A 27456-nucleotide genomic window follows, 5' to 3' on the forward strand; every position below is an offset into this window, starting at 1 on the left:
GCCCAAGGATACTTCAACATGCAGACAGGAGGAGCTAGAGATTGAAAAGCCCATCTTCTGATTAGTGGTTGACCCGATATAATTTTGCTGTCGTTAGACGTGGACCCCATTTACTCCCATTCATCAAGAATTTTCTCAGTTTTTGGATTCTTCGGTCACAGTTAAGACACGCAAGAAAAACAAAGTTTCCTTGATGAATTTAACGTGAGGTGTGTAACTGATATGCAAATGGTCAATTTTGAAGATGAAGTATCCCTTTAAAGCACTGGACTTTGACACAAGAGACCAAAGTTCTGAGTCCTGTAAGTGGTCATGTTAGGCAACCCACGAACTAGTGTTGAGGTTACAAGAAAGATCACAGCTTCAGTTTGTGTTGTTCTTTAAGACACTGGGGACTTTTTCTGGATTAAACTATATCACAAATGTTCCCTAACCCTGAACCAAACTCGTTTTGCTGCCTGAACTTTGTCATAAAATAGTGCTGTCATCATTGCGAGCGGATATTGTAAGATCAGTATCAACATTTCCTCATTCTGTTAATAAAAATTTAATCCAGATTGCGTTGCATTTCCTTTAAAGAGAACAAAGGTGAACTGAACATCAGTTGTGCCATAGTCATTAAGCTCATGACCACTGGCCTGAACTCTCTTCACCTTCAGTGAACAAAATCATGATGATGTCTACCCAAAATCACCACACTGCCTTTGTCCCTGGACATTAACCAGCAGCAGCAGTGTGATGCTGCCTGTAACTTCAGGAGAGAATGCTGATGAAGAGTGAGAGAATGTCCCCGAGGTTCAATTACCGAGCCGCCACAGGTCCTCTCAGCCTTCATTAGCTGCCTGCTGGAGCAGACACTCCTTCCACAGACCTGATGGTGGAGGTTGTTGTATTGTGTCAAACCTCAGGGAGATGCCTCTCTGTCTCCTCTCTGCTCTCTAATGATCACACCAAGAGCTTTCTCAGAACTCGGAGGCGCTGCTGTGTGCTGTTATGTGGTTTGTTAATACGACTGGGAGGTTGTTCGTCAGCCACCTCCTGAGTCTTCCTGACGCCTCTGAATGCACTGTTCCTGCTGTTCCCACCAGATCGGTTAACTAGACGCCTGGGTGTAGGCATGCCCAGACAGGGTGGAGGCTGATCAGAGCTCTGCAGGGGGGAGAGGGTCACACACACTCCAGATTCAGCTTCTGTATGTCAGATCTATAACTGGATACACTGGTATTCAATATCCAATCACACCTATTCTCATACCCAATTGTGCTGGCAGAAAAGTGACAACCATTTGTGTCATCTCTCTGAACTTTTTCTTTATAGGTGTTTTTTTTTTTCAATCTAACACCAAGAGGGAGAACGCACCAATGTAATACAAAAAGAATAAAAACAAAAGAGCAAAAAGTAAAATGGATATTTGACTGAAATATACAAATCATACAGGGTAAAATGTCATAAAGAAGTCTTTCTCCAGTGTTTATAGGATATGGCAGCGGTGTAGTGGTAGTTGATGAGGTGGGTGTACTACTAGGTAGATAGGTAGGTTACAGATGAGGGAGTGGGCATACTCTCCTATATATTACAATGGCTGTTTAGCTGATAGGTGGGTATACTGTCACTGGATAGAACAAGAAGTGGGTATACCCCGTATATACCTGAGTATATCCTCCACTACACCACTGGTTTTTGGTATATATACAGTTATTGATGGTGGTGAGCTTGCAGGACTGATGCATCACAAAGTTGTAATTTTTAAAATGGCTGACATAAGATGGTGTCAACAAACCAGTGACAAAATGGCTGCAAAACCACCATTACAAGCAGTCCATAACATCCTATATTAATTCAGTTGATTTATCCAGTCATTAAAAAGGATAGTGGTTTTTGTATCCGCTGCCATTGTATGTGCAACACAACAAAACCCCCAAATTTATAGTAACTGTCAGTGGTGGCTCTTCCTACAGGTGACATAGGCGGCGGCATGGTGGATTGGAGTGTGGACTGGAATGTATGTGGAGGGCATTAGAGTAAAGCAAAACCCATCCATACAGTTGGAAAAAAAAAAGAAAACAGAAAAATATGAAATTATCAAATTTATTATTGTATTATTGTTTGTTAGCTGAGTTGTTTATTTGTGTTGATTTCTCATTCTCATCTCTTGATCCTTGTTTGTAACAATTTTGTGTAACAACAAGACCATCCCACCATTGCAGAATAAAGTGGGATTTATAGCTGTGCATTAGTTCTATGCAGAGCCTATGCTAGCCATTGCATGTAGCCCACGCCATTGTGAGCATTTATACTTGTGTGGTGGTGTTTCTGTGTCACTCTGCAGTTACACCTCCAAGACACTAGTAATCATTGGGATTTCTGTGAAGTGCTGTGAAATTTAGTCCAAAACACACTTTAAACATGGCTAAATAGAGAAAATTTCAAACACAAATTCAAGCTTCATTATAACTTGCAGCTTTCATAGACAAAGCACTTGTCTTTATCTGGACACATTTTCCCCACAAATACAACATGCTAATGTTAGTAGCACAAGTGTAAGGCATTTTACATTGTATGAATTAGTCTTGTGGCTAGCAGACTTTTCCTCTACTCATATGAAACCAGGGACAACAGCAACATTTAACAAAGATAACATTACAAAATTCGGCTCCATTACAGCTCACAAGGTTCACCGACAAACCAGCTGTCTAATACTAAACATGTTCTCCAAACAAATATAACATGCTAACGTTATTAGCACAAGCCTATGGCATTTTACATTGTATGAATTAGCCTAGCGATGAGCTGAGTCTTCCTCTGCTCATATGAAGCCAAGACAAATCACACATAGGACTTAAAATGCTATTTTTGAGGAGGCTTTATTGTCTTCACAATTGATTGTTTCTTATCTGTGAAATAAAAGTAAATTAAAGATTTGTTTCCACTCAGGGAAGTAGTTTTCATCTTACAAAAATAGACAGGAGGTCTGCCTTGCTGCGACATGTAGTTACATTGTGGGGAGGTGCACAGTTAGGCTATGGTGTAAGGTATGGCGTTGACTCGACACAGCGGTATAATCCCCGCATAATGTGTTAAAAATAAAGGGATGTTTTCATTTGGCCAAAATTGCCTGAATACAACTGAAGACGACAATTCAGAAAGGACCACAGTCATATTTATGTGTTAAGAAGTGCACATATTTATCTTCAGACCAAGAATAAAGAGAACTGTAGAGTGCTATTTTGAGGTACTTGTACTTTACTAAAGTATTTAGATTTTATGAAAATTTATACTTACACTGCAATAGTAAGTATGGCACTTTTTAATCTTGTTTTAATTTATCCTACTGTTATAAAATAAACTACCAAACAATAAATAAAACAGCTAAAAATTATCTCAAACAACTCAGACTATAAAATGCCTCTTTAATGCATCAGTAATATAATACAATAATCTAAAACTGAAAACGGAGCAGCTCTGCATGAATATTCTTATTGTATATATTTTTATTTACATTATGTCTGAGGAGTTGAACATCCCTAAAACCTGAAAATCTAATCTCATTTTCTTTATACATCGTTAAAACACAGTTTCACAGAATATGTTTAATGATGCACTTCAGCAGATGACAAAAACAAACAAAAAAGAGCTAATTTCGGTGCCACTTAATATCATAAATGAGAAACAATCACATTTAGCGGCAATCAAGCCTCATCTCTGTTACAGCACCATCTTAATTCCCTAAACCCTAGATGCAGATGAAAATTTAATCTGCTCACTTATTTGGTTTAATGGGGATGGAAATTAGATTATGGTGTATCTCAGCGCCGAGCCATCTGGGACGAGACGGATGCTCGTAACTTTCAGCACCTCAGTTTTTCTCTTCCAGAACCAGTAAAAGTACCAAGAGGAGTGTTGATGTGAACCAGGTTTAACTACCTAAAATTTGCCTGATATTCACACAGAATGGTCATTACCAGCTACGACTGATGATTCAACCATATGCTTTTTATGATATTTCACAATCTGTCAGCTGTAAATGTGTTGGAAGAGTAGTAGTGGAAAGTAACTAGGTACATTTACTAAAGTGCTCTACTTAAAAACCCTCTTGGATCAGCTGGAAAATTCATCGTCACCACAAAGCTGAAAACAGGGCTTTTTTTCTGACACCATGAAAAGACAAAGATACAGGACAGCCAGGCTACAAACATATGATGATCTTATAGAATATGATGCTGTAGATTAAACCCGACAGTGTATAAAGGAGGTAAAATTAGCACAAACTTAAACATCTTCAGCAGTGAAATGCAACATACACATTAATGTAGCAGTAATATTAATACAAAAACATCAGATAGCCTATAATAATAAAACGCTGACACAATGATTACTTGTACTTTTCAAACCTCAAGTAGTACATTTGTGATACTTTTACTTCAGTAAGATTTTGAATGCAGGATTATAGTGGAGTATTTTCACAGTGATAATAGTACTTTAACATAAGAATACTTGTGAAATACTTCTTCCAACACTGGTTGCTGGTATATGTTACTCTTGTTAAAGGTTTCCCCCTGAATCCAGTCTTTATGCTACGTTACAATAGGGGAAACACTAACATGGTGTTTAGCCTATTGTAACGTAGCATAAAGACTGGATTCCGTCATCAGACCTTCACTCAAAATTCCATACGGAAACATGCTCCTAGAAAATACATGTCCCTGGAAGAGTGCTCTTTTAATTCGACATTAAGTCTGCACATTACAAATAGTGCAATATTTTGGATGTTTTGTCTGTGCTGGTAATTTTCAGTGACTTCTTTATGTGTTACCTTATGTGTGATTAAGCAAATATTTTCAGTCAATACAAAACGTGCATGTCCTTGTATTTAGTTACACCTAAGTGATTTCCTCTGTGTTTCTAGTCAGATTATTAGGAGAGTAATGAGAATAAAATTTTCTCCTGGGGAGCATACTACTGAATGGTTTCATTTTCACTATGCACGACTACGTTGCCACTTGCCAGTAATTTAGTGCTGTCCCCGCTATAAAGCCCGGTTCAGACCAAAGATTCACAGTGAGATGAGTTTAAAACTCAACTACTTGCAATGCGCCGTTCTGCAACGTTCTAAAAAGCTGACGGTTCACACCAATGCAACTAGATGAGACGGCGTATCATCTCTATGCAACAACTCTCTGTTCTGTTTTCCAGCTTTTCAGGATTATTCTGTGGCTGAATATAATTTGTAGCCTCTTAAAATATGAATGAGGACAGTGTTAGTAACATACTGGCTTCAGCTGCATTTGTAGTAGTGATGAAATGGCGAAAAACAGAAACAAAACAAGCGTCAAATGGTCTGTATTCCTAATAAATATGCCGCAATAATATTAAAAAACAGCACTAATTTATCAGTCACTGAAAATGTGTGTGTTTGGGGGGGATGAGGACATACAGCGAGCAGCAGCATTTACTCACCGTCTGACACCGGCACACGTGAGGACGGAAACAGAGGGATCAGTAGGGGGAGAGCAACTGCCTGCGATTATTTTGACTCGACCGGCGGACTTCACTACAAGCTGATTTGCTGTAGAAACAGGTGATGTGTTTTATGTTCTAAAACCAGCTGTCGGCGATTTGACCAGCTGAGTTGCAGGTGACACCATCAGCCGGCTTGAGTTGTGCTCAGACGGCCAGTTCACACTGCTGCAGCTTTTCTCTGCAATGTTCCAAAATGGTTTTGTCTTGTTGTGAATCATTTGTCTGAACTGGGCTTAAAGGGATAGTGCACCCAAAAATGAAAATTCAGCCATTATCTACTCACCCATATGCCGATGGAGGCCCTGGTGAAATTTTAGAGTCCTCACAACCATTGCGGAGATCGGCAGGGGGAGCGGCTAGCACACCTAATGGCAGACGGCGCCCCAGACTAACGTCCAAGAACACAAAATTGAATCCACAGAGTATCTCCATACTGCTCATCCATAGTGATCCAAGTGTGCTGCAGCCGCGACATAAAAAGTTGTTTCGAAAAACGTCATATGAACTCTGTTTTTAGCCTCACTGTAGCCTGTAGCTATGACTGCTTCTCTGTGCTCCGCGCTCACGTGTGCGTGCTCAGGGTGATCAGTGATCTCTGAAGAGCAGCAGTCTTGTCAGTACTGATGTCCAGATTCTCAAGTGCAGGCATCGCCAATTCCCAGTCTGAGCAGCAAAGACTTTCCTCATCCATTGGCATTGCTTTGCATTTGAAACAACTACACCACCAGGTTTCCAGTGCTCGACTCTGGTATTCTGCGGCTGGCTGAGGGTTAGGCTCATGAGCTGCGGTGGCTGCTTCGTCCAGTAGCCTGAGTTCCGTCCGTATACTCGGGCTCAAATAAATACAGCTCAACAAAGAAATACTGTTCCTCCTCAATTTCAAAGTCTTCAGACATGTTGGGCTGTCCTTTGCTAAAAGACCGTAGTGCAAATTATCTTTTAGCTACTGTGGTTACATTGTCTCTCCCTGTGGTGCATGTGTCACGTGATGTAAACACGGGTGAGCAAAGCTCATGCTTTCGCTGGTCTTGTGCAAGTGCGCACATGTGAGCGCAGGGCACAGAGAAGCAGTCAGAGCTACAGGCTACAGTGAGGCTAAAAACAGAGTTCATATGACGTTTTTCCAAACAACTTTTTATGTCGCGGCTGCAGCACACTTGGGTCACTATGGATGAGCAGTATGGAGATACTTTGTGGATTCAATTTTGTGTTCTTAGACATTAGTCTGGGGCGCCGTCTGCCATTAGGTGTGCTAGCCCCTGCCCCCACCGATCTCCGCAAGTGTTGTGAGGACTCTAAAACTTCACCAGGGCCTCCATCGGCATATGGGTGAGTAGATAATGGCTGAATTTTCATTTTTGGGTGCACTATCCCTTTAAGCCCCGTGCCCCCGTGGATGTTTGTTCTGCACTCCAGCAGTGTACTGAATGAGACTGACATTGATCTCATCTCACTCTCAGGAAGGAAGGAAATATTTCTTAAACTGCAGCACATTGACTCTAATGACTGTTAATTTCATCATATTGTATATATTTCTCTGTGCAAGTGATCATTGACATTCAGCTGTATTGACACAGGCAGGAAGTGATGTGTGCCTCTATAGCTGCGCCACACTGAGCCCCCTGCGAACGGCTTCATATTTACGAGCCAATTATCTCTCTGAGGGAAGGTTGTCGTGACCATGGGCCTCTTGAGCATGTTATAGGAAGGTCAACGTTGTCGACGGGGGCTAATTAAGCAACCATCGCTCGAGAGGCAGTCGAGTGAGTCACCCGGTACTTTCCTCATCAGAAGAATGTCTTGTTTCTTGAATTCAAGGACATATCTGCTTCTCAAAGCGGAGACAGTTTCCTCGAGCGTGCTTGACCCACTTCACAAACACTTCAGTAATGCCCCCTGGTGGAATCTTCTTCATGTTCGGGATCACTTCTTTTGTAATTCATGTTTACAGTTAAAGGAGTGCAGCATGATTCAAGGTTAAAGAGAGCAGAAGCTCCCTCCAGCAAAAACACTGGTGGAAGATAATGACCTGTCAAAGGCCAGAAGATTTGGTCTCCTTACATCATCTTTGAGGTGAGAGACTTCTCGTCATGGTCTGCCATCGCAATAATCCCCTCGCCTGTAGCTCCATTAGGCAATGAAACAAGTTGTCCGACTGTGGGGCTGGAGGGGGATAATCCAGCCTCAGCTGCCACCATCCAAACCTTTTGAAACCTCTGTCAGTTTATGGGGACTTCAGACGACCCTTTCCTCTCTGACCCTTATTGATTCGGGTGTGCACTGCACCCTCTTCAACTCTCCACCACCACCACACACACACACACACACACACACACACACACACACACACACACATGCTGTCTCCAAAGAGCTCAGGCCCTCGAGCTACAACACTGGGGTGCCGTAATGTTTCAATTACTGATGCCTGTCATTGTCTGGGTGTGACAGGGGAGGACATTTGAACAGTCTGGCTCCACAACTATACATTTTAGAAATATTATCCTAAGTCTCATTAGATTTTTCCATCAATATTCTTTGCTATTACTATTAAATAAAACAACTTTATGTGAAAGTGAAAAGAGGCACTTGTGGTGTCACAATCACTGAAATTTATCACTGACTCTGCAGCTTACAGAGTTATTTAGCTTCTTATAGCTCATAGTTTTGGTTCTATGTCATATTTACTGTTTCGTCAGTTTCACTGCTCAAACAACAGACAGATACAGAGACTAGCTGGTGAACATAGCCGAGCATGTAGGAGCTAAAGAGACAGATATTTCAAATGAGTTCAATTTAGTTCAGTTCAATTCAGTTCAACTTTATTTATCCTGAAGGGAATTCTTGTGCCAGAGAATGCTTCAAATTACAGTTACACTGAGTACATTAACCAAAATTTTAACAACTCACAAACAGTACCAACAAGACAAGCAGCCAGTTCCCCAGGCCAGGGCCACTCACTGGGCCCAGTATTAAATATACAAATACACAAGATAGAAGTGTTTTCATGGAGGAGAAGCAAAAGCCAGTGCCTAATAGAGTAACAATAAGAATAAGATAAGTACAAGAGTTACTAAAAGTGAACTGAAATGGGTGAAAAAACTGACTGCTCCTGATAATCAATGTTAGAAGTTGGTGGAGACCAAAACTGGAGCTAAAAAGCAGTGGTGGAGGAAGAACTTAGATTTTTTGTGTAAGTAAAAGTAGCAATACTACATTGTAAAAATACTCTGTTAGTAATACAAAAGTATTATAATAAAAATATACATAAATTAACAAAAGTGAAAATAGTCATCATGCAGAATTATCCATTTCAGAATAATATGTGTTAGATTACTGAATAGTAATTAAAGAGATAACTTGTTTCATTCATCACTTTAATGTTGCAGTTCATTTAAAAGGTCAGGTTAATTTAAAACTGAATTATAAACTGATGGGTAGCTCAAAAGTGTAGTGTGTAATGCCTGGCCACATGCTCCAAAATAATAAGGGGCAGCATTTCACCTCCAAGAAAACAAGTAAGTACAAAGTCTCTTAGCTTTTTTAGTCTGATAAATGGACAAAATAAACTCACAAAATGTCATAAAGCAAATGTTTTCACACCTATTTTCCTGTAATTAAACGGCATTAAAATTAAAATACAACAGCACACCTTCTGAATTCAAGTTTCTTCCTTTTACCAACAAAGACCAGCCTAATGCTAACTGAATTGCCTTGTTAACACATTGTAAAACACACTTTATGCAGACTTAGTTACCACACCCCTCCACCCCCCCCCACCCCCAAAAAAGCAGAAGCTTGTTCTTCAGAGGCAGACTATTAGTAAAATAAAATGACAAAAATAATTCAATTATAATATAATTCATATTTTTTTCATATGCATATAGCTCATTCACTTGTGACAATTTAATTTTTATGCTATGCAATAATAAGAAACAGCATGTTTCCATCATACATGACTCACTGTAACAGATGCCATGAGACAAACATAGCTCCACTCATTTCTGCAGAGGGATCAGAGGTCAGGGACAGCCGTCTGAGCAGATGGAGGTCCGGCACCTTGCTCAAGGACACTACAGCAGGGACAGTGGGATGTTTTATGTAGCCTCAGATATGACTGTGAAAATATAAACAAACCCTCACAAGGTCGCTCCTTCAACCACTCTCTGAGCAGCTAGAACCCCAAACAGATGTGGTCTGTCTGGGATCAATACTCAGGTCTCCTTGCTCCTCCTGAGTCCATGTCACTCACCGGTTGCTCGTCCATCAGTGGCTCATTTCTGTGAAAAGCTCCGTTTCTATGGAGATCAAGGACACAGGTTAGTTTCATTTCAATTACTGCAGTTGCATGCAGGCATGTAGGGAAAAAATATTTAGCTAATTGAAGTTTATCTGCTGTTTTTTTAAAGCACAGATGGTTCAGTATTGAAAATTGAGCTCTTTTTTGTCCAACAGACCTCAGGATGACTCATGACATAAAAAGCAAACCAATGATGTGTTTCGGTTTATTGCCAGCAATCATTTTGTTCTGAGTGGGAGTCAATTTTCTGAAAATGGCAGTTTGTAAAGTCCTCATTTAGGCTTTTTATATAATTGTCATAAAATGTTGTGATATTGTAAATTGTCAAAATGTGTGCTGTTGTGATGATGATGATGATGTTGGTTGCTATAGCAGCTGAACTGGCGATGCTCCGTTATGACCCCCAGTTCACCCTGAAGCTGCCTGAGGCTGCCAAGATCAAACTCAACAGGACAGACATTTACATTACATTTATTTAGCTGATGATTTTATCCAAAGAGACTTACAGTAAGTGCATCAAACCATGAGGGTACAACCCTTAAGAATGCAGGAATTAATCAAGCAAGTACATTGCTGAACTAGTTCAAGTGTTGCATTGAGGAACATGAGATTGAGAGTTAGTTTATTTTTTTATCTTTAGCACATCTTCAGTCTGAAGATGCGTAGAGTTTCTGCTGTCCTGATGCAAAGAGAAGTTTGTTACACCACTGGTAACCAGGACAGCAAGCAGTTGACACTTTGTTGAATGGAAGCCAGGCCCCCTTCATATTGAGGATGAAGCAGAGCTTAGTGAATGGGCTGGGGTGTATGGTTTGACCATGTCCTGGATGTAGGATGGGCCTGAGTCATTCCCAGTGGGCGATTACCAGTGTCTTGATTAGGACTGAAGCTGCCACTGGGATCCATTGCAGCATGCAGAGGAGCAGTGTAGTAAGAAAGCTGTTTGTATGCTGTAGTATGTTTTCTTCCACTGGTTCCAGTGTATTCAGTCATATAATTTAAGAGGAGTGGGTTAGGCTGCAAGAGTTACAACAAAAATGCTCTGAAAATTTTCAAATGTGAAAAATTGAGGCAGGTGTGTCCAAAGTGTGGCCCAGGGGCCAATTGCGGCCCAGGAAACGATTTTAAACGGCCCGCAGCTTGTTGTTCAAAACAAACTACATGTGGCACACTGCAGAATACTGGGTAATCAAGCAAGAACACTTTGCATTTTTCCATTCACCTCATGATGGCAGAACCAGAACTCTGATTCTCTGCCTGAGCCTGACAGGGCCTGACCCATCTTGCCAGGTTCGGACTGGGCTGGGCTGTAATTTCTCATTTTGGCCCCTGGGCTTGAAGTGGGTCAGGCTCTCATCAATTTAACAGTGGGTTTTTTATGTTTGTTTTTATGAAACTGGCAGTTCACACGCGTAAATGGCAGGAGTTTTAATGGGCTGAATGAAGCAGGAAAGGGGGGGCTGAGAGGGAGAGTGACAGAACGATGGAGCAATAGTGGAGAACCAGGGGAAAGAGAGAGCGCACTCAAGAGAGGGACAGAAACAAGAGACAGACAGAGGGGCTACAAGGCAACTTGGTTGGCAGTGTTTCCTTCTGCCTCCTCAGCAGTGGGAGAGATGTGCCTTAACATGCAGCAAAGAGCGGTGATCATCATCTGCGCCCCACATCACCATGGACACATCACATCATCCAATCTGACCCCCATCCAAAATAAGTTTGGACACCCCTGAGTTAAGGTAAACATCATATTTTATTGTGGTGGTCATAAATTCCGATTGACCACAGCCGCTGTTTACGAACTTTCCACAGCCACCTTAAACTTCTGGATGGAACCTACAATAGAAACACTGCTCCTTTACGTGGTGGTTCCTTTAACCATTTAAAGTGAACCATATATCTGATGCATACTGAACACCTCCCTGTGGAGGTATTCCAGCCACATTAAACTGATAGGAGCGACCAGAATGCACTGGAGAGATCACAAATCCCATCTGGCCTGGGAACGCCTCAGGATTCCCCAAGAAGAGCTGGAGGAAGTGTCTAGGAAGAAAGACAGCTGGGTTTCCTTGCTTAGCCTGGTGTCACCATGACCCACAGCTGTATGGATGCAGTCATGGTAACATCACTATAAAGAAGTTCAACAGGCAGCTGAGATCTAAGAATGCAGTCAGTTTGTAAACCAATGTCAAACTAACTTTGGAAGAGAAAAATGAAGGCAAACAATTAATTTATGACCGAACTGTTGGTTGTATATGTCTATCACAGTTTACAGACTGACATTCGGTTTAGCTTTGACCTACTGTACATAATGCATTTGTGTTTCCTGTGCCATGAGGCATAACAGATAGTTCGTCTGTACTCACAAACCAGAAAATAAGCCCCCAAATTGTGATTAATTCAAATTATCCTTTAAAGGGATGATTTAAAGAGAATAATTGGGGCATTGGTTTTTAAGTTTCTTCCTGTCTGCTTTTTTTCCAGGACCACTGGACCCCTCCCTCCACCCCCGACCGCTCCCTCAGCCCAATGGCTCAGGTGTTGCTCTGCGCGGCCTTGTGGAGGTTTCTTTCAGTGATTCGTCATGCCCTCGGCTGGGCTGCTGCTGCTGCGCCGGCGCGTGCCAGCTCAGAGGAGGGCCGCGCCTGCTCGCCAGACGGCCTGCTCAACCCAACAGCCTGCCGCTGTCAGCCAGGGGCCCAGGAGTCAACGTCGGCCCTGGCAACCGGTCCCCTGCCCTGCCCCATCCAGGGACAAGAATAGGCAGCAGCTCTCCCCCTGACACACACACACACACACACACACACACACACACACACACACACCTCCTTCCTCTCTGCAGGCTTTTCATTAGCTGCAGTCATCAGGAGGTTAAGACTGAATGAGACAAGTGGAGGGGTTTGAACCGAACACACACACACACACACACACACACACACACACACACACACACACACACACAGGGTCAACCTTTTATTTTGCCAAACAGATAGTAATATTCTAACATTAAGGCAGTTATGGTGAAAGTAATTCTGCAATAAAAGGCATAATGACATTATATTATAATAATTCATTTACATAATTATGCTCCCGCTTCCTGCAGCGGTAAGGAGACGAGCTGCTGCGACCTCTGATGACCTTTCTGCAGCTGCTGAGGGACTCAAACACCTTCACAGCCAAAATCTGAACCAGAGCCCCCAACATGGTCCCTGAACGCAGCAAGACTGAATTACATGTGGCTTCATTTCCTGTGAATCTCATGTGCGTAGGTGGCAATTTAAATCCCAAGAGGGACGGAGGACCCCACCACTAACAATGAAGTAATTACAGAATACACTGAATAGGTGTTGTATCAAAAATTGCATATGATTTCATCACAGTGGTGAGGAATATAGAATTGAGGCTTAAAGTTAAAAGCTTTACAAACTACTAAGGGCTGCCCTTTGGTTCTGCAGTAGCTGTTTAATGTATTAACATTAAATGACCTCTCTAGTTTTGTATTGTTGGTGATAAGTCCGCTGTTCCTTTTTTTTTTTAATTCGGGTTGCCTACACACGCATTCTTGTACTTCTATCTTTGTGAGGACCCTCGTCAACATAATGCATTCCCTAGCCCCTTAACCTAACCTTAACCATCACAACTATATGCTTAACCCCAACCCTCACCCTAACCCTAACCTGAACCTTAAAACTAAGTCTTAACCGTCAAACAGGCCTTTGAAGAAGTGACGACCAGCCAAACTGTCCTCACTTTCCAAGATGTCCTCACTCTGTTGCTCAAATAGTTTTGGTCCTCACTATGTAGCATGTACAAGTAACTACACAAACAGGATTCACAGGAAACATTACAGCATGTAATCAACATTAGTGTGTGTCATTTTATCCAACTGATATCAGCTTAAATGTTTACAGCCATACCAGAGCTGCGTTAAGTTACTGCTAAAGCTTACAACATTTTCTGCTACTGCTGCTTCGAATTGAAAGCTGGCAAAACACAGGGCGGCTTTTAGGGCGGTGAAGAAGCCACAGGGAAATGCATAGTACAGTATGTGTCACTGACTGACTTTTTTATTAAAACAATATGTTTGTTTGGTTGTGCTGTAAACTGATTCGCCTGTTCAACAAGTGTTTGCTGTAGTATTGAACTAACACTTGCTGTTGCTACAGCAACTGTGGGTGATGCCGAATCAACCAGCACTAACATCTACAACTTTAAGATTTTAAATTAATATTCAAACCTGAGTGCTGTTAGAACTTTGATGACTGCAGTCCACATTTTTAACAGCAATTTCTATGAGTGCAGTTTGCACTCATTAAGTTTCTCTTTGTGTAGAAGATCAACTAAATGTTTTAAATTAAATTACATCTGTGTTCATTTCTTAGATTCCTTTATAGGCAGGCTGTCCGTCTGTCCTTTGTTAATCCAACGCTATTGGTTCACATGTACACATCTCTGCATTGATGCTAAACAGGCGTTTGTTTCACGGCTGACTGTGAAGCACAATTTCTGCAGACAGAGAGAGACAGGCTTCAGTTTGCTCATTAGAAATTCATTCTGAACAGCTTGTTATTATCTTTGGCCTCTGGATGTGTGAATAGATTTACAAGCATTAGGACCGGGGCATTGTGTGGGACATGTGTGGAGGAGGTCCTGGCCCCTTTGTGTTTGCCAGGGCCCTCAAATCAGCTGCATCCCCCTACCAAACACACACACACACACACACACACACACACACACATCACCCCCCTCTCCTGCCCCACCCATTACCTCAACGCACTGAACAAAAGCTTACAGAACACACTGATGTTTTGCAGGATTTTAGAAATTACAGAACAGACGTGTGCTTTCAACCACAGCAGATGCAAAGAGCTGCTCACCAATTTCTACCACAGCTTCCCCAGAATCTGAAACCTGTCAGTGCTAACCCAGTATAAACCCAATAACAAATGACTTTATGCAGTAACTCACATTAAAATGTTTGAGGTTTGCAGGGACAAAAGATGCCTCAGCGAAGCCAGTAAGGAGCTCATGGAGGTTATTTCAACCTGAAGTCTTTGCTATGATACTCAACGTGCAGAGTGTAATGTAGTGAGGGGCACATTCACAAAAATCTATGTGTCCTGTTTTAATGATTTTGATATTACAGCACATACACTACCATAAGGTTCTGCAGCTGAATGCAATTTTGCCTGTTTTGTGTCTGATTGCTATTATCCATGTGGCATAGTATAAACACTGTCTTTGTGCCAAGAACATACTGAGCAGAACAGGGGCAGAAAGAGAAAGAAACGGATATTTTCAAACCTTGAACAACAGGTCCCGATGAGGTGTGGTGGCATTCCTTGAAACTTCTGGCAAGGAATTAAAACGTGACAGAGAGAGACTGTATATGGGTCAGAGCTGGAAATGGCAACCCTTATAAACATGCATTTAGAGGCAGTGTTGGATCGCAATATTTGTTCATGTTACTGTCCATCTGTTTTCATCTTTCATATATTGTTTATAAGCATGCATGCTTTAAACAGCTGCTGGTGCTTCACTCATACAGAATCACAGTGCTGCTGGTGTGCTCAGTCTTTTTAAATATGACCTTGTGGTGCAAAAAGTTTAGGATGGTAGCTTTTCTGTGGTTCAGTGTATGTAGGAAGTATCTCGTTCCTCAGAGAACTCAAAGCAAATAAACTAAACCATGCTGTGGCAATCTCAGGCAGACAAATAAATATACCTGTGTGTATGTGTTTAGAAAGAAAAAACTGTTCCTTTTGCAGATATAGTAGATGCATGCAAGCACGGACATTTGCCAGATCTAGCCAAAGAAAACCATTAGAATAAATCAAACACTATGTTTTGTGTGTCTGAAGAAGACAAAACACTACAAAATATATTTCTTGCAGAATTTTTGACACTAGAAACAGAGAAGAGTATATCTCAATAACAGCAGCTCTACTGCTGGAACTCCTCTCCGCCTCTGTGCTGCTGGTAGAGTTAATTAGCTTTCCCACTTTGAGATCCTTTCAAGTCAACAAGGCGATTAAGGTTTTACTTGAGCTCTGCTAATCAGAGGGGAGATGGGTATCACAGCCAGCTGTATCCTGCTCTGTAAAGCTGATCAGCAGTCAGCTGCAGACACTGACCTTGGACATGATGTCACAGGTCCAAACAGGCTGGATTTATATGACAAGCTTTAATTTATGTTATTGATAATCTCTTGAGCTTTTGTGCAGACAGAACAGGTGCTACTGGGGGGAAAAATGCTTTAAGTGCAGACTTTTCATAGTAGGAACACATACTGTATTCCTACAGAAACTGTCAATTAAATTAACACTTATACATCACATAAAAGCTGCTTGAAAGGTCCAGCATGAATGGAGTCTCTGGTGAATACCTCTGTATGATTTTCATGAGCTGCCTCTAACTTTGTCCTTACCTAGGCCTACTATTGAATCTTTGTACGTACTGTAGCACTGTTGAGGATTCACTCATTCTAGACAATACACAGCACTTTAGCAGTTTAACCTTTATAATCAGTTTCACAATCTACACTTGTTGATACGCATCGCCTTCTCAACACACTCTCAAGTTGCAAAAGGATTGTGTCATTGAAACAGGAGAACATATTATAAGCTACATACATATGACATGACTACACTTGTAAATTTGTGGAGAACAAATATTTGGAGGTCACTTTTCCTTAGAAAAAACTATATGCACTAAAAAACTAAGGAAAACTGATAAAAGACAGAGAAAAGCAGACAATGCTGAAAGACTATTTTTGTAGTTGTATTTATATAATTCTATATGTATTTATAAGTGCACAATAATGCATCGTCTGTAAACAGTATAACAAAAGTATAGAGCTACTTATATTACTGAAAACAACAAATCAAAACATTTAACTACATGCCCAGTCAAGATAGCAGCGAAGATAACAAAAATGAAGATTTATTTAATGTCACATCATATTTCATTTTGGTGGATTATAACATATCGAATATGGATTTAATTTGGTTAAAAATAAGACCAAACTTTTCTATGAATGTTACTTTTTGAACCACAACAAGGGCCAAAATGTGGCCTGTAACATACAGTAAAGCTTGCAGTTTTTAGCCAAGTCATTTTCCCTGAAAACTTGGCTCCAACCAGCTGCTAAAAGGGAAGGAGGAGTCACTAGTCAACGATGGTATAAAACGACCAATAACAGTAACCGTGCAACAGACAGGACAAAAACTCTTCACAGTTGTGCCCAATAGAATTGACCAATTTATCTTGCAATTAGCATCATGTTTTTTTCTCTGGTCATTGTTCCCTACAGTACCTGCACACACTGCAGTTTACTTTTAATATGTTTATCCTGTTGACAGTTTACTTATTTTATGACTACTGTGCACCAGTCTACCACAGTATTTCACTTCATTGTTGGAGAGAACCTGAGAACAAAGAATTTAATAACCAAAGCACCCATGTAGCAAAAACTGAAAGGAAATGTGTGGCCCACTCGGTTGTGATTGACAGGGGGCCTGTTGGACATGCGGTGCAGAAACACTACAGTGTATTTAACAAACATGAGGATTTACCACTTTAACTTCATCACCCACATGTTGAGTGAACAAAAGTCACAAACACTCTACAAGTAGCAACAGCCAAAGCTTAATCTGCACTTAAAACACACTGTTCCTGTGTTTGTGTTCGCTTGTTCCACTTGTTGACTCTCGATGCCAAGCTCGCCTGCCTCTGACACCAACACCTGCCAGCCTGGAAAATGCCCCGAGGTTTGTTTGACTTACCTCGGCCTACGCAGAGAGGCGGTGAGGCAGCGAGGCTGGTGTTTACTCTGTCTCCTCCTGCCTTTTTCTTTCTTTCTTTTTTTTGTCTCTTTTGTTTGAGTGTGTTGGAGATAAGAGGAGACGCGTGCAGGGCTGCAGCAGCTGAGAGAGAGAGAGAGAGAGAGAGAGAGAGGCCATGATGGAAGGCAGAGCGGAGGAGGATGGGGAGGAGGAGGAGGAGGTCAAAAGATGCAAGGTGAGGTGAGAGAGGACAGTAGGGAGCTGCTGTGATGTAATTTACCACCTACTCATCAGGAATGTATGTTCTCTGAACAAAAACTGACATTGAGAGAAAAAGAAAAGGCATTTGAAATAGAAATAGATGTTCTGATATAGAAAACCATTTTGTGTCTTGATGCTCTGTGTTATATGTTTGAATAATCTGCCTGTAAGACAATTCTATCATCACAATAGTCCAAACAAAGTTTACATTGGTCAGTAGGTTGAGTATTGTCTCCATGTGTGATTGACAGATTTCAACTTAAACCATTTGTCTCTTTTTAGATGTTTTCACACATTGGACAGTGCTCCTGGTGGATGTGGTGAAGAAATGTATGTATCTATGTATGTATTTATGTTTGTATGTATGTATGTATGGATGGATAGATGGATGGATGGAAGGTTAGGTATTTAGTTGGATGTGTGGATTAATGTATTTTCATGTGGTTTGATGGATGGAACAGTAGATAGATGGATTGATTAATGGATGGATAATAAATTTAGAGACTGGTGGTCTGATTTATGATGGATGGATGAATTTACACTAACTGGGTAGCTGATTGTGATAATGGATGAATGGACAATTACTAGTGTTGGAGCCATAATGTAGTTTTCTTTGTTTATTCTATTCTTATCTAAACACAGGGTAAATATAAATATACACATGCAGTTATGATGTTGTTCAAACATTTTGTTATGTTAAAAGTCACTACAAGTGGGATGGAATACTGGGTGGATGGATGGATGGACGGATGGATTTGTAACACATGAGCTGATAAATAGATGGCCTAAAAGCAGTGGGGCTGATGGGAAAAGTGGTCTCAATGGTGTGAAACATGAGCAATAACACTACTTGTTTTGTTGGACTTTTCATCAGAGTAACAATAAAATACAAAAATAGAAGCCTTAAAGTCCACAAATGATGCTGTTTATCCCTTATATGTACGTAGACACACACACTCACACACGCAGGGTGTAACATTACTCCCTGTCCTGGGCTAACAGCATTAGACAGCAGTGATGTCTGATTAAACCAGACAAATTGAATCACATCGTGTCGCTTTCATGTCCGATAACAAGTGAAGAAAACACACAACAACAGCACAAAGAACAAAGCCACCACCAACAGAAACACTTTAACACTGACTGACCACATCTGTGACACAAGGAGACGTTAGAGGAATCATCCATAACAGTTTTGCATAGATAATCTATTTCTCCTTTCTATCCCAGCATCGATTCAACCTAATAAAGCAAAATTTAAAGGAGTTTAATTTCACAAGCTCTGTTGTCTCCTTTTAAGGACAGGGCTTGGACTGGAGGCAGATCTGCACTTCCTCTACAAATGAGCAACAGGTCACCCAAACTAAATATCTGCCATTGCCATACAAAACAGCTGATCTGATCTGATCTGAACTGATGCTCCCATAAAGAAATGGTTTTCCCCGTTTGGTGTGGAAGAACTTGACTAGTCTGCACAGTGCCCTGAACTCAACCCCATCAACCATGTTTTGGGACTGGGGCTGGCCCAATATCAGATTTTTTACCACAAGAATTTACAATAATGATATTATCACAATATCTGTAACCAAAAAATTACATCCACTGGTACCAACCATGTAGGCATAGCTTTTCGTGAAGAGGGCTAAATAGCACATGAAAGTAAGGCCAAATTTTGACGAGGAAATGACTGCATTGCCATTTCCAAAGGGTTCCCTTGAACTCTCACCTCAAGACATCCGAATGAAAATGGGTTCTATGGGTGTCCACGAGTCTCCCTTAAACTTCAGAAGCCTTGGTCCCAGTAAATGTTTTGTTCCCTACAATCAATGTACTCCTTCAAATTAAAGCTGTATGTTTGTCTTTTTAAGGAAAAGGACAATCAGTCTGTTTAGGATGCATTCACACCAGGATAGTCCGGGGGACTCAATTTGATTGGGTGGTGAATGCCGAAAAACTTCACACCTTCATTTGGTTCGGTTCACTTTCACATTGCACTTTTTAAAGCAGACCAACCCGCCTGGACAACATCACACAGTTACAACAGCTGCTCGTTTGGGGGCAGTATTGCCTAAAACGACCACAGGCCAGGAAGAAAAAAGCATGAGGAAGACGAAAACCCGGCTCATCGATTGGCCAGGACCGAAAACAGAAATCCAGCTTGGTCACCACAAAAACAGTGGAGCAACACCAAATTTATGCAGTCTTGGGGTAAGCACCTGCACCTCCTCACTACTCCACAAGAAAATTTTCCAACTTTTTCTCTTTTTTTTTTACCTCTGCCTCTCCCAGTTCGCACAGTTGGCTTTGTTTTTTTTCTACCCAAAATGCACTGCGCTCTACGTCACTTCCTCTCTTTGGTTCACTGGATAGTCCGTTTGCATTTCCCACTGTAAGCAAACCGCACCAGGGTTCGCTTGCAAGTGAACCGAGACTCCCAGTTTTCAAGCAGACCAGGCTTCGCTCGTTTGGTCTGCACCAGAGTTCGAATGAGCGTTCACACCACTTCAAAAAACCAAACTATCTGTGGAAGTGGACCAGGGTTCGTTTAAAGCGGACCAAATAGTGCCAGTGTGAATGCGTCCTTAAAGAACACTTGACACATACAGATACATTACACATTAAAACATGATTGTTGTGAACTCAAAATGAATGTTATATGTGCTAAGTTTACATTAGATATAAGAAACCAAAGTATATTAGTTAAAATTCAGTGACCCAATCTGGCCACCCCTAGTAAAAATATTGGAGGGTGCCACTGCAGGTAGTTGGTCATAATTAAGTTATTAGACATAATGAAATGTTGACCTGATGATGGCACTAGATGAAGATGTTAACGGAGCACCAACGTTGCTGAAATTCATCAATCATCAGTCGATCCACTCGGTAGTAGTTGAGATATTTCACTAAACTAATAATAATAAAAAAAAGTCATATGTCATCCTAATGGTGGCGCCAGAGGAAAAGTCAGAGTATTACCAAAGTATTTGGAATTTATGGGGCAACATGAATGTCTGAACACCACAATTCATTTCACTACATCTTAAAAAAATAACAGAGGAAATATGTCTACTATTGAATAAAGCGATTACTTTTACTGTTGAAGCTGTGAAACATGTTCAGATGTTCAGTTAAAGTCCTGCAGCTCCGACAGCTGCTGCTTTTTGTTCAGACTCTTTATTTCTGTGGAAACGCTGCTGTGGTCCATTAAAGAGACAGTGTGTATGTATGTGTGTGTGTGTGTTATCTGTAGCTCTTATCTGCAGTCTGCTCCCCAGCTGGCTTACACCTGTCAGAGCCACACAAGGAGGGAGACGCAGACTGATGGCCTGCCTCTGTGTGTGTGCTGTGTGTGTGTGCGTGTATGTGTGTGTGTGTAGTGAAAGTGAGTGTGTGTGGTAAAAGCTGGAGACAGGGTCAGAGAAAGGGTCAGAGTGTGTGTGGTGGTGTGATGGAGGATTTAAGGTGGAGGTGAGACAAAAGGTTTCCATCCAGATGTTGTGAAAATTCTCAGCAATTTCTCTCAAGAAAGTCGACAAAATAAAATGTGTGAGTTCGTTTTTAATCGACATTTCTGTTCTGTCAGTGACTGTTCTGCTACATTCATGAACTCCACCGCTGTTGAAAACACATGGGAGCTTCTTCTTTTTCTGATAAGATTATTTTATCAGATGAACTTCCAGTCTCAATTTTAAAGCCTTTATGAACAAGGAGTCCTGAAAGTGTTCAGAAGAAAATGTAAATTTAAACATCTACATTTCCATTGGTAAGTGACAAAGTCCATCTGCTGATGAAGATCATGTGATATGATCCAAAAACTCATGCATAGCTACTGAAGAGGCTTTGTGTTTAGATTATTTTGTCAACCAGTTTATGGATTATTTCATACAGTTGGCATTTGAATTATTCAAGTCTTCATTTTTGGTGTTGTAAGTCAGAGATCACCATGCGGGAGACAAATGAAAAGTGAGGTTTGATTTGAGATGTGAGGCGCATCAGTAAATGGAACAAATAAAAGTAAAAAGCCTTTTAAAAATCACTGTAACTGGGACTCCATTTAAAGCTTATTAATTTATTTAGGACAAAATGATGAAATGGAATTATTAACTAGCACATTTGGTTATTATGTAAGTGCTAATTTTAAGACATCAGAAGTAGTTTTCAATATAAATCAACAACTGATTAAAACTAAGAAAGTCAGTGGAGTTTTTATTGATTTTTAAAGTGACTTTTGGAAAGAACAATTAATAAGGTTATTTGTTCACTGAAGAAGTTAATAAGTTCAACATGCCCAAGTGGCAATAAGGAGAACACATGTCTGACTAGTTAACGTGTCATGTCAATCAAAGAAATACGCACATTTAAGAGCTCTTATTTTTGTAAGTCAACTTATAACAATCTGTACAGCTGTGTCAGTTTCCTTTACATGTTGCTATGTCACATATTTTTTATGAATGTAGCCATTTCATTTTGATTGTTTCTCCTAACCAACTTAAATGGCATTAGTGGGCACCAACACCAGACCAGTTTGCATCACTGTAGAGGTAGTCTTTCTAAATGTCTATAAATAGCTTGGGGAATAATTCTAAGCAGAACATGATGAACACTAAAGTCGATGCTGAACAGGAGAACATCTGTGACGTCAGCAGCCGTATATCTTTTATAGAAAAGCTGAAAGAGAAAGAGAAGAAAGGATGCAGGTGACCTCTGACCTCTGGTACACACACAGCTCACTCTTACAGTGTGTCGTGATCAAACTCCAATTCTCGCTACACACAAACAGGTAACAGTTTTTTTAAAGTGACATAATTCCTTTACATCTTGGATATTTTTATCTAATTTTTCCACTTTGCTGTATGAAGGCACATCTCTCTATATATTCCAGCGTTTTCTTCTGTTTACAGTTTTTTCCAGAATGCCTTTTAACTTGAGTAAAATTTTGAATGCAGGTCTTTAACAAATAAGAGTGTATTTTTTACAGTGTGACATTGCTATTGTTATTAGTAAGTAATGGATCTAAATACTTCTTCTACCACTGTGTATAACATACATGTTCTTATTAACGGTAAACTTAATGCAATGCAATTTACTAATTTAAAAAATAAATAATTTAAAAGATGGAGATCTTAGGAAAGCTCGGGCTTATGGATATGAACATTAAAGATTTTTAAACATTCTTAGTTTCTACCTTAATTATATGATTTGTTTGATGAGCACATGAACCCTGCAGCTTCCTCTAGATTGCTTAACTTTTCTTGTGTTTTCTTCGTCTTTACAAACATTACATTTGTTAGTGACGGTGAGAAATTTTGAGATGTAAGACTTGGTGGCATATATATGTTAAGTAATATGTTATATTGTACTTATCCTAATTTATTTTGGGTGTCAAAACCTTGTTGTTTTTCCCACTGATATCAGTAATAATGAAAACTCTGCTGGATTTCGACACCAGAAATGTCGAGATGTGACGTCATCTCTTCAAATACCTTCACATGAGCTGCTTTCAGGGACATAACTGTCTTTCAGGACACTGATGTCATGTCCTCAGTGATATCTGTGGGAATTCAGCAATTTAATGACCCTGAGATCTTTACAACATGCAGTGGCAGAAGAAGCACTCAGATCTTTTACTTAACTAGCAATAGCTGTGTGAACATACAATATTTCCCTCTGAATTGTGTTAAGGTATAAAGTGGAAATACCCAAGTACAAGATTAAGGTGTTTTGTATCATGTAAGAGATTTGGTTCTTTTTACACAACATTTGTGTTGATCTGGGGTTAAAATCCATCTTTTAAAGCACCTCTGCAAATACATTTTTATATTAAAACGACCCAAAAGACACACAGAATAAAAACTGTTTCTCAGTTTGGTTTTTATTATATTTGGACATTTAGCAAAATACTGCAGAAACATCCAAAGCAGTGTAAGAGCCAATGGTTACAAAGAAACCAAAAAAACAAAAAACAAAAATACAAAGTGAAATCAATGATTGCATTCATTATTATTTATTCAGGAGCGGCTGATAGAACTCATTGATTGCTATAATGTCACTTGAACACACCGTCCTCCTCTCACCGTTTTCATATAAGTTAAAGAAAATAAATTTGGCTACATCATGAAGAAAAACACGGCAACAGATCACAGAGCACACAGAGCAATAATTTACACAAATAATTTAATAAATACATAAATAAATAGAAGAAAAGGAGTCTGATATACTGTATAATGGTAATACAGAAGGCTTTGTAAAAAATAATAATCATATCGTACCCAGCCAGTGATAAATAAGTAATCAAAAGACAATCAGATCAGTTTAAGGCAGTTTTACAGCAGGAGTTTCTAATCCAAAGGCATTACCGGCTACACTAGTTTTACTCTCTTTTTTTGTTTTCAGGCAACAGCTACTGATCCACAGATCCACAAGCTATGTTAAAGCTAATCAGAGTGATGAGATAAGGTCTTCTCAGGCCTGTGAATTCTGCTTTTTATCAGCTACAGGTCATCCCCTCTCTTAGGTCTAGAAGCTAATAGCACTTGTGTAGAGATGCTAGAAAAATAAATTAACAGTCTAACCTTTAAGTGTTTAGAGTATGACGTCAGAGATGGGGGGGCATTATAGGGCAGGGTTCAAACACACACCCAGAACCTGCTGAAGTGTCCTTGAGCAAGGCACTGAATCCCTGCCAGCTGCAGGTGAGTGGCTGACCTCTGACCTCTACAAATTGGTGCATGTAAGTTACTGTAGGAGTCACACTGCAAAAAATACCCTTTCATTTCTTCTTTTACCTCAAAAGCTGCCAGGAAATGGTGATGCAAGGACAAATTCCTCTGTATTCTTATGTGATTTGTGCATTTACTTGAATTAAATTCCCCAAATAAGGCAAAATGAGACACATTGTTTTAGAAGTGTTTAAGAAATTTGGAGTTCAGTGTGTTAAAATAGGAGATCTGTTTAGAATTTGGTGATTTTTTAACCAAATAAGAAACAAGAAAATAAATCACTCCCATCACAGTAAAGTCAAACAGAGTTACATCTTCTCACCAAAGTGCCATGTTTTTCACACGGGTTTAAAAAAGTACTTTTTAGGAGCCAACATTTAAAAAACAAACTGGTATTTTTGCAGTGTAACCCTAAAATCCTTTCTGAAACAAGGCTGGACTTGGTTGTTATCTGACAGTGTGAAAGCAGCCCCGGATCAGCAGGCGGGGCGGAGCGGCATCTGCAGCAGAATCACCTGCCGGTTCTCGGACGGGTGGCATTTGTTGATGTGTCTGGTGAGTCCCGGGGAGCTGTAAAAGACGGCGGGGCAGTATTTGCACGGGTACACTTGTGAGGAGTGCAGCAGGCGGATGTGCCGCTCCTGGCTGCCTCTGTTGGAAAAGTTCTCCCCGCAGACCGGACACGGGTGGCAGGTGGAGGAGCTCAGGTTCAGCGGCGCCGCGCTCTGCTCGCACACCGGCGCGTCCTCGTCTTCCGCCGCCGGTTTTGGGGAGCCGTGCTGAGACACCAGGTGCTTCCGCAGGTACGCTTGGCGTTTAAACTTTTTCCCACAGTGATTACAATCATACAGTCCTTCATCTGAGCCGGACTCGGACGGTCCGGGGCTGGGTGTGTCCCTGTCACTAGAATCCTTAGCTTCTTCCGGCGCTGTCTTACCGCACGCGGCCGCCTTGTCGCTCTCCAAATGTTGCACACCGGGAGCTCCGCTCTGCGGCTTCGGTTTGTGCCAGCGACGGTGCGAGGCGAGGTTAGCCGGGCAGCTGAACACCTTGTCACACTCGGGACACCTGTACTCAACCCGGACTATCCTGGAGCACTTGTGCTGCGCCAGAGCGAACGGGTCCGCGTACGCCTCCCGGCACAGCTGACACACGAATTCACCCATCGGGATGTTGTCACCTCCGGGTGGCTGCGGTTTGGGTGTCTTCTGGTCCACCGGAGCCTCTTTAATCTTGAGCCCGAGAACCGGAGATGTGGTGACATCATCCTCAAAGTGCAGTTTCCGGATAGCTTTGGTTTTCTTGGATGACGGTTTGCCTTTGCGCTCGGTGTCGCTGGATGGCCGTTTGGTCCCAGCGGTGGGGAGCGCCGCGGTGGATGTGGCGCTTGTTTCGGTGCGGCTGCTGTTGCTGGAGCCGATTTTCAGGTCCACCGGGGCGAAGAGGTGGTCCAAAGCGGGGAGCGCTGCTGGTGTAGGGAAAGACTCCGCGGAAACTGGTGATCCGAGGTTGAAGCGTCTCTCGAAGTAGGAGCGGTCATGGTCCTGGCTGACAGGGCGGGTGGGGCTGTAGAGCGCCTGGTACACAGCCTCCGGGTTCCCGAATTGCACCGGTCTGGCGACCTGCTCCGGAACCGTGGCCACCGCCCCGCAGGTGGGCGTCGGCGTCTGTGCGCGCACCGGGAAGGAGGCGAGAGGTGCGCAGGAGGACAGCGGCGGCGCATCAGCAGCTGTTTGCTCCGCTTCCTCTTCATCGGAGCGGACCCGGTAGGACACCGGGTTGGTTTTCTTGTTCCTTTTCACCAAAAATCCTCTCGGCATGTTCGCGCTGGATGGAGAGCTGAAGGCACTTTGGACGCTGCTGCGGGGAGAAGAAATCCACTTTCAGCCGCTGGCGGACAGAAACATCTGATGCGTCTTTTTGTTGTTGTTTCCTGCTGCTATTGATCCTCTGTTCTCCTCCCGAGGTGCTTTCACCACAACATAGCTGCACTCTTTTTAAGGCGACATGATGACATTGTTCCCGTCCCCCCTCGTTGACTCATCCCCGACCAATCAGAAGGAGCCGAGGTCCCCTGTGGATTTGGGGAGTGGGTGTGGGAGGATGGAGAGGCTGATGGAGGGGGTGATGGAGGGAGGATTTGCAGATTGCAAAGCAGATGTACCTGAGGGTTTTATTGTATTTCATCCCCCCCCCATACACACACTCACCCCACACACACTCTCTCCTCCTCCCCCTCCTCCTCCTCCTCGTCTCGACCCGGGCACACGCCAGGAGCCTCCTGCTTTTACGGTCTGATGAGTTTGTATAGAAATCTACACGTGCCTCGGCTTTATGTGTCTCCTTTGGGTGGTGGGGACTCTGATTTGTCCGAAAAGGAGACATCCGTCCACATAACGACGTCAAGAAGAGATTGGAAAAGATAACAACAGCAGGAAAATGGAAAATGTAGAACTGCAAACAAATTCGGTTGCAGAGACGGAAACCGCAGCGGAAGGAAATTTGAAAGTGAAAATGAGGTCGGGTTTCAGACACATTTTTCTTTGGAGAAAAAGCACAAAACCAGCTCCAACATTCTGAGTTATAACACTTAACTGAACTGTTTTAGGACCACTCAATATATTGTGTTCATATTTTAGAATTTAAGACTTTCCAGGAAAACTAAAGATCCAAAACCAGATTTGAAAAGCGCATTTACGCACAAAACAATGGAGTTAAAATCTGCCAGCTACATAAGTCAAATAGCCAAACAAACAAACATTTCAAACCACCGTGGCCCTGCAGCATGTGCGCTGGCGTGACAGTTAACTCCGGACATATGAATCCGTCATTTTACGCATACATAATTAATAGCGAGAGGAGGGTTTCCTGCTTTGCA

At 41.6% G+C, this 27456-nt stretch overlaps 2 protein-coding genes across 2 annotated transcripts in view; both read right to left on the reverse strand.

Moving 5' to 3' along the window:
* Positions 1–9689: 9689 nt before the first annotated feature.
* The window catches only part of cfap61 (cilia and flagella associated protein 61), a 67298-nt gene continuing 49531 nt past the window's right edge, over positions 9690–27456 (reverse strand). The window contains exon 26 of the mRNA XM_033647814.2: positions 9690–9815. The gene's annotated coding sequence lies outside the window, so the exon portion shown is untranslated. The remainder of the gene's footprint in view (positions 9816–27456) is intronic.
* Positions 23722–26677, reverse strand: insm1a (insulinoma-associated 1a). Its single transcript, XM_033647813.2, has one exon. The coding sequence runs from the start codon at positions 26396–26398 to the stop codon at positions 25055–25057; it is 1344 nt and encodes a 447-aa protein (XP_033503704.1). The 5' UTR covers positions 26399–26677; the 3' UTR covers positions 23722–25054.

This window comes from Epinephelus lanceolatus, chromosome 13 (genome assembly GCF_041903045.1).
Source record: "Epinephelus lanceolatus isolate andai-2023 chromosome 13, ASM4190304v1, whole genome shotgun sequence".
In the NCBI taxonomy this organism is placed as follows: Eukaryota; Metazoa; Chordata; class Actinopteri; order Perciformes; family Serranidae; genus Epinephelus; species Epinephelus lanceolatus.

Coding starts and splice junctions, on each gene's coding strand:
- insm1a (XM_033647813.2), bottom strand. CDS start 26,398: ATGCCGAGAGGATTTTTGGTGAAAAGGAACAAGAAAACCAACCCGGTG.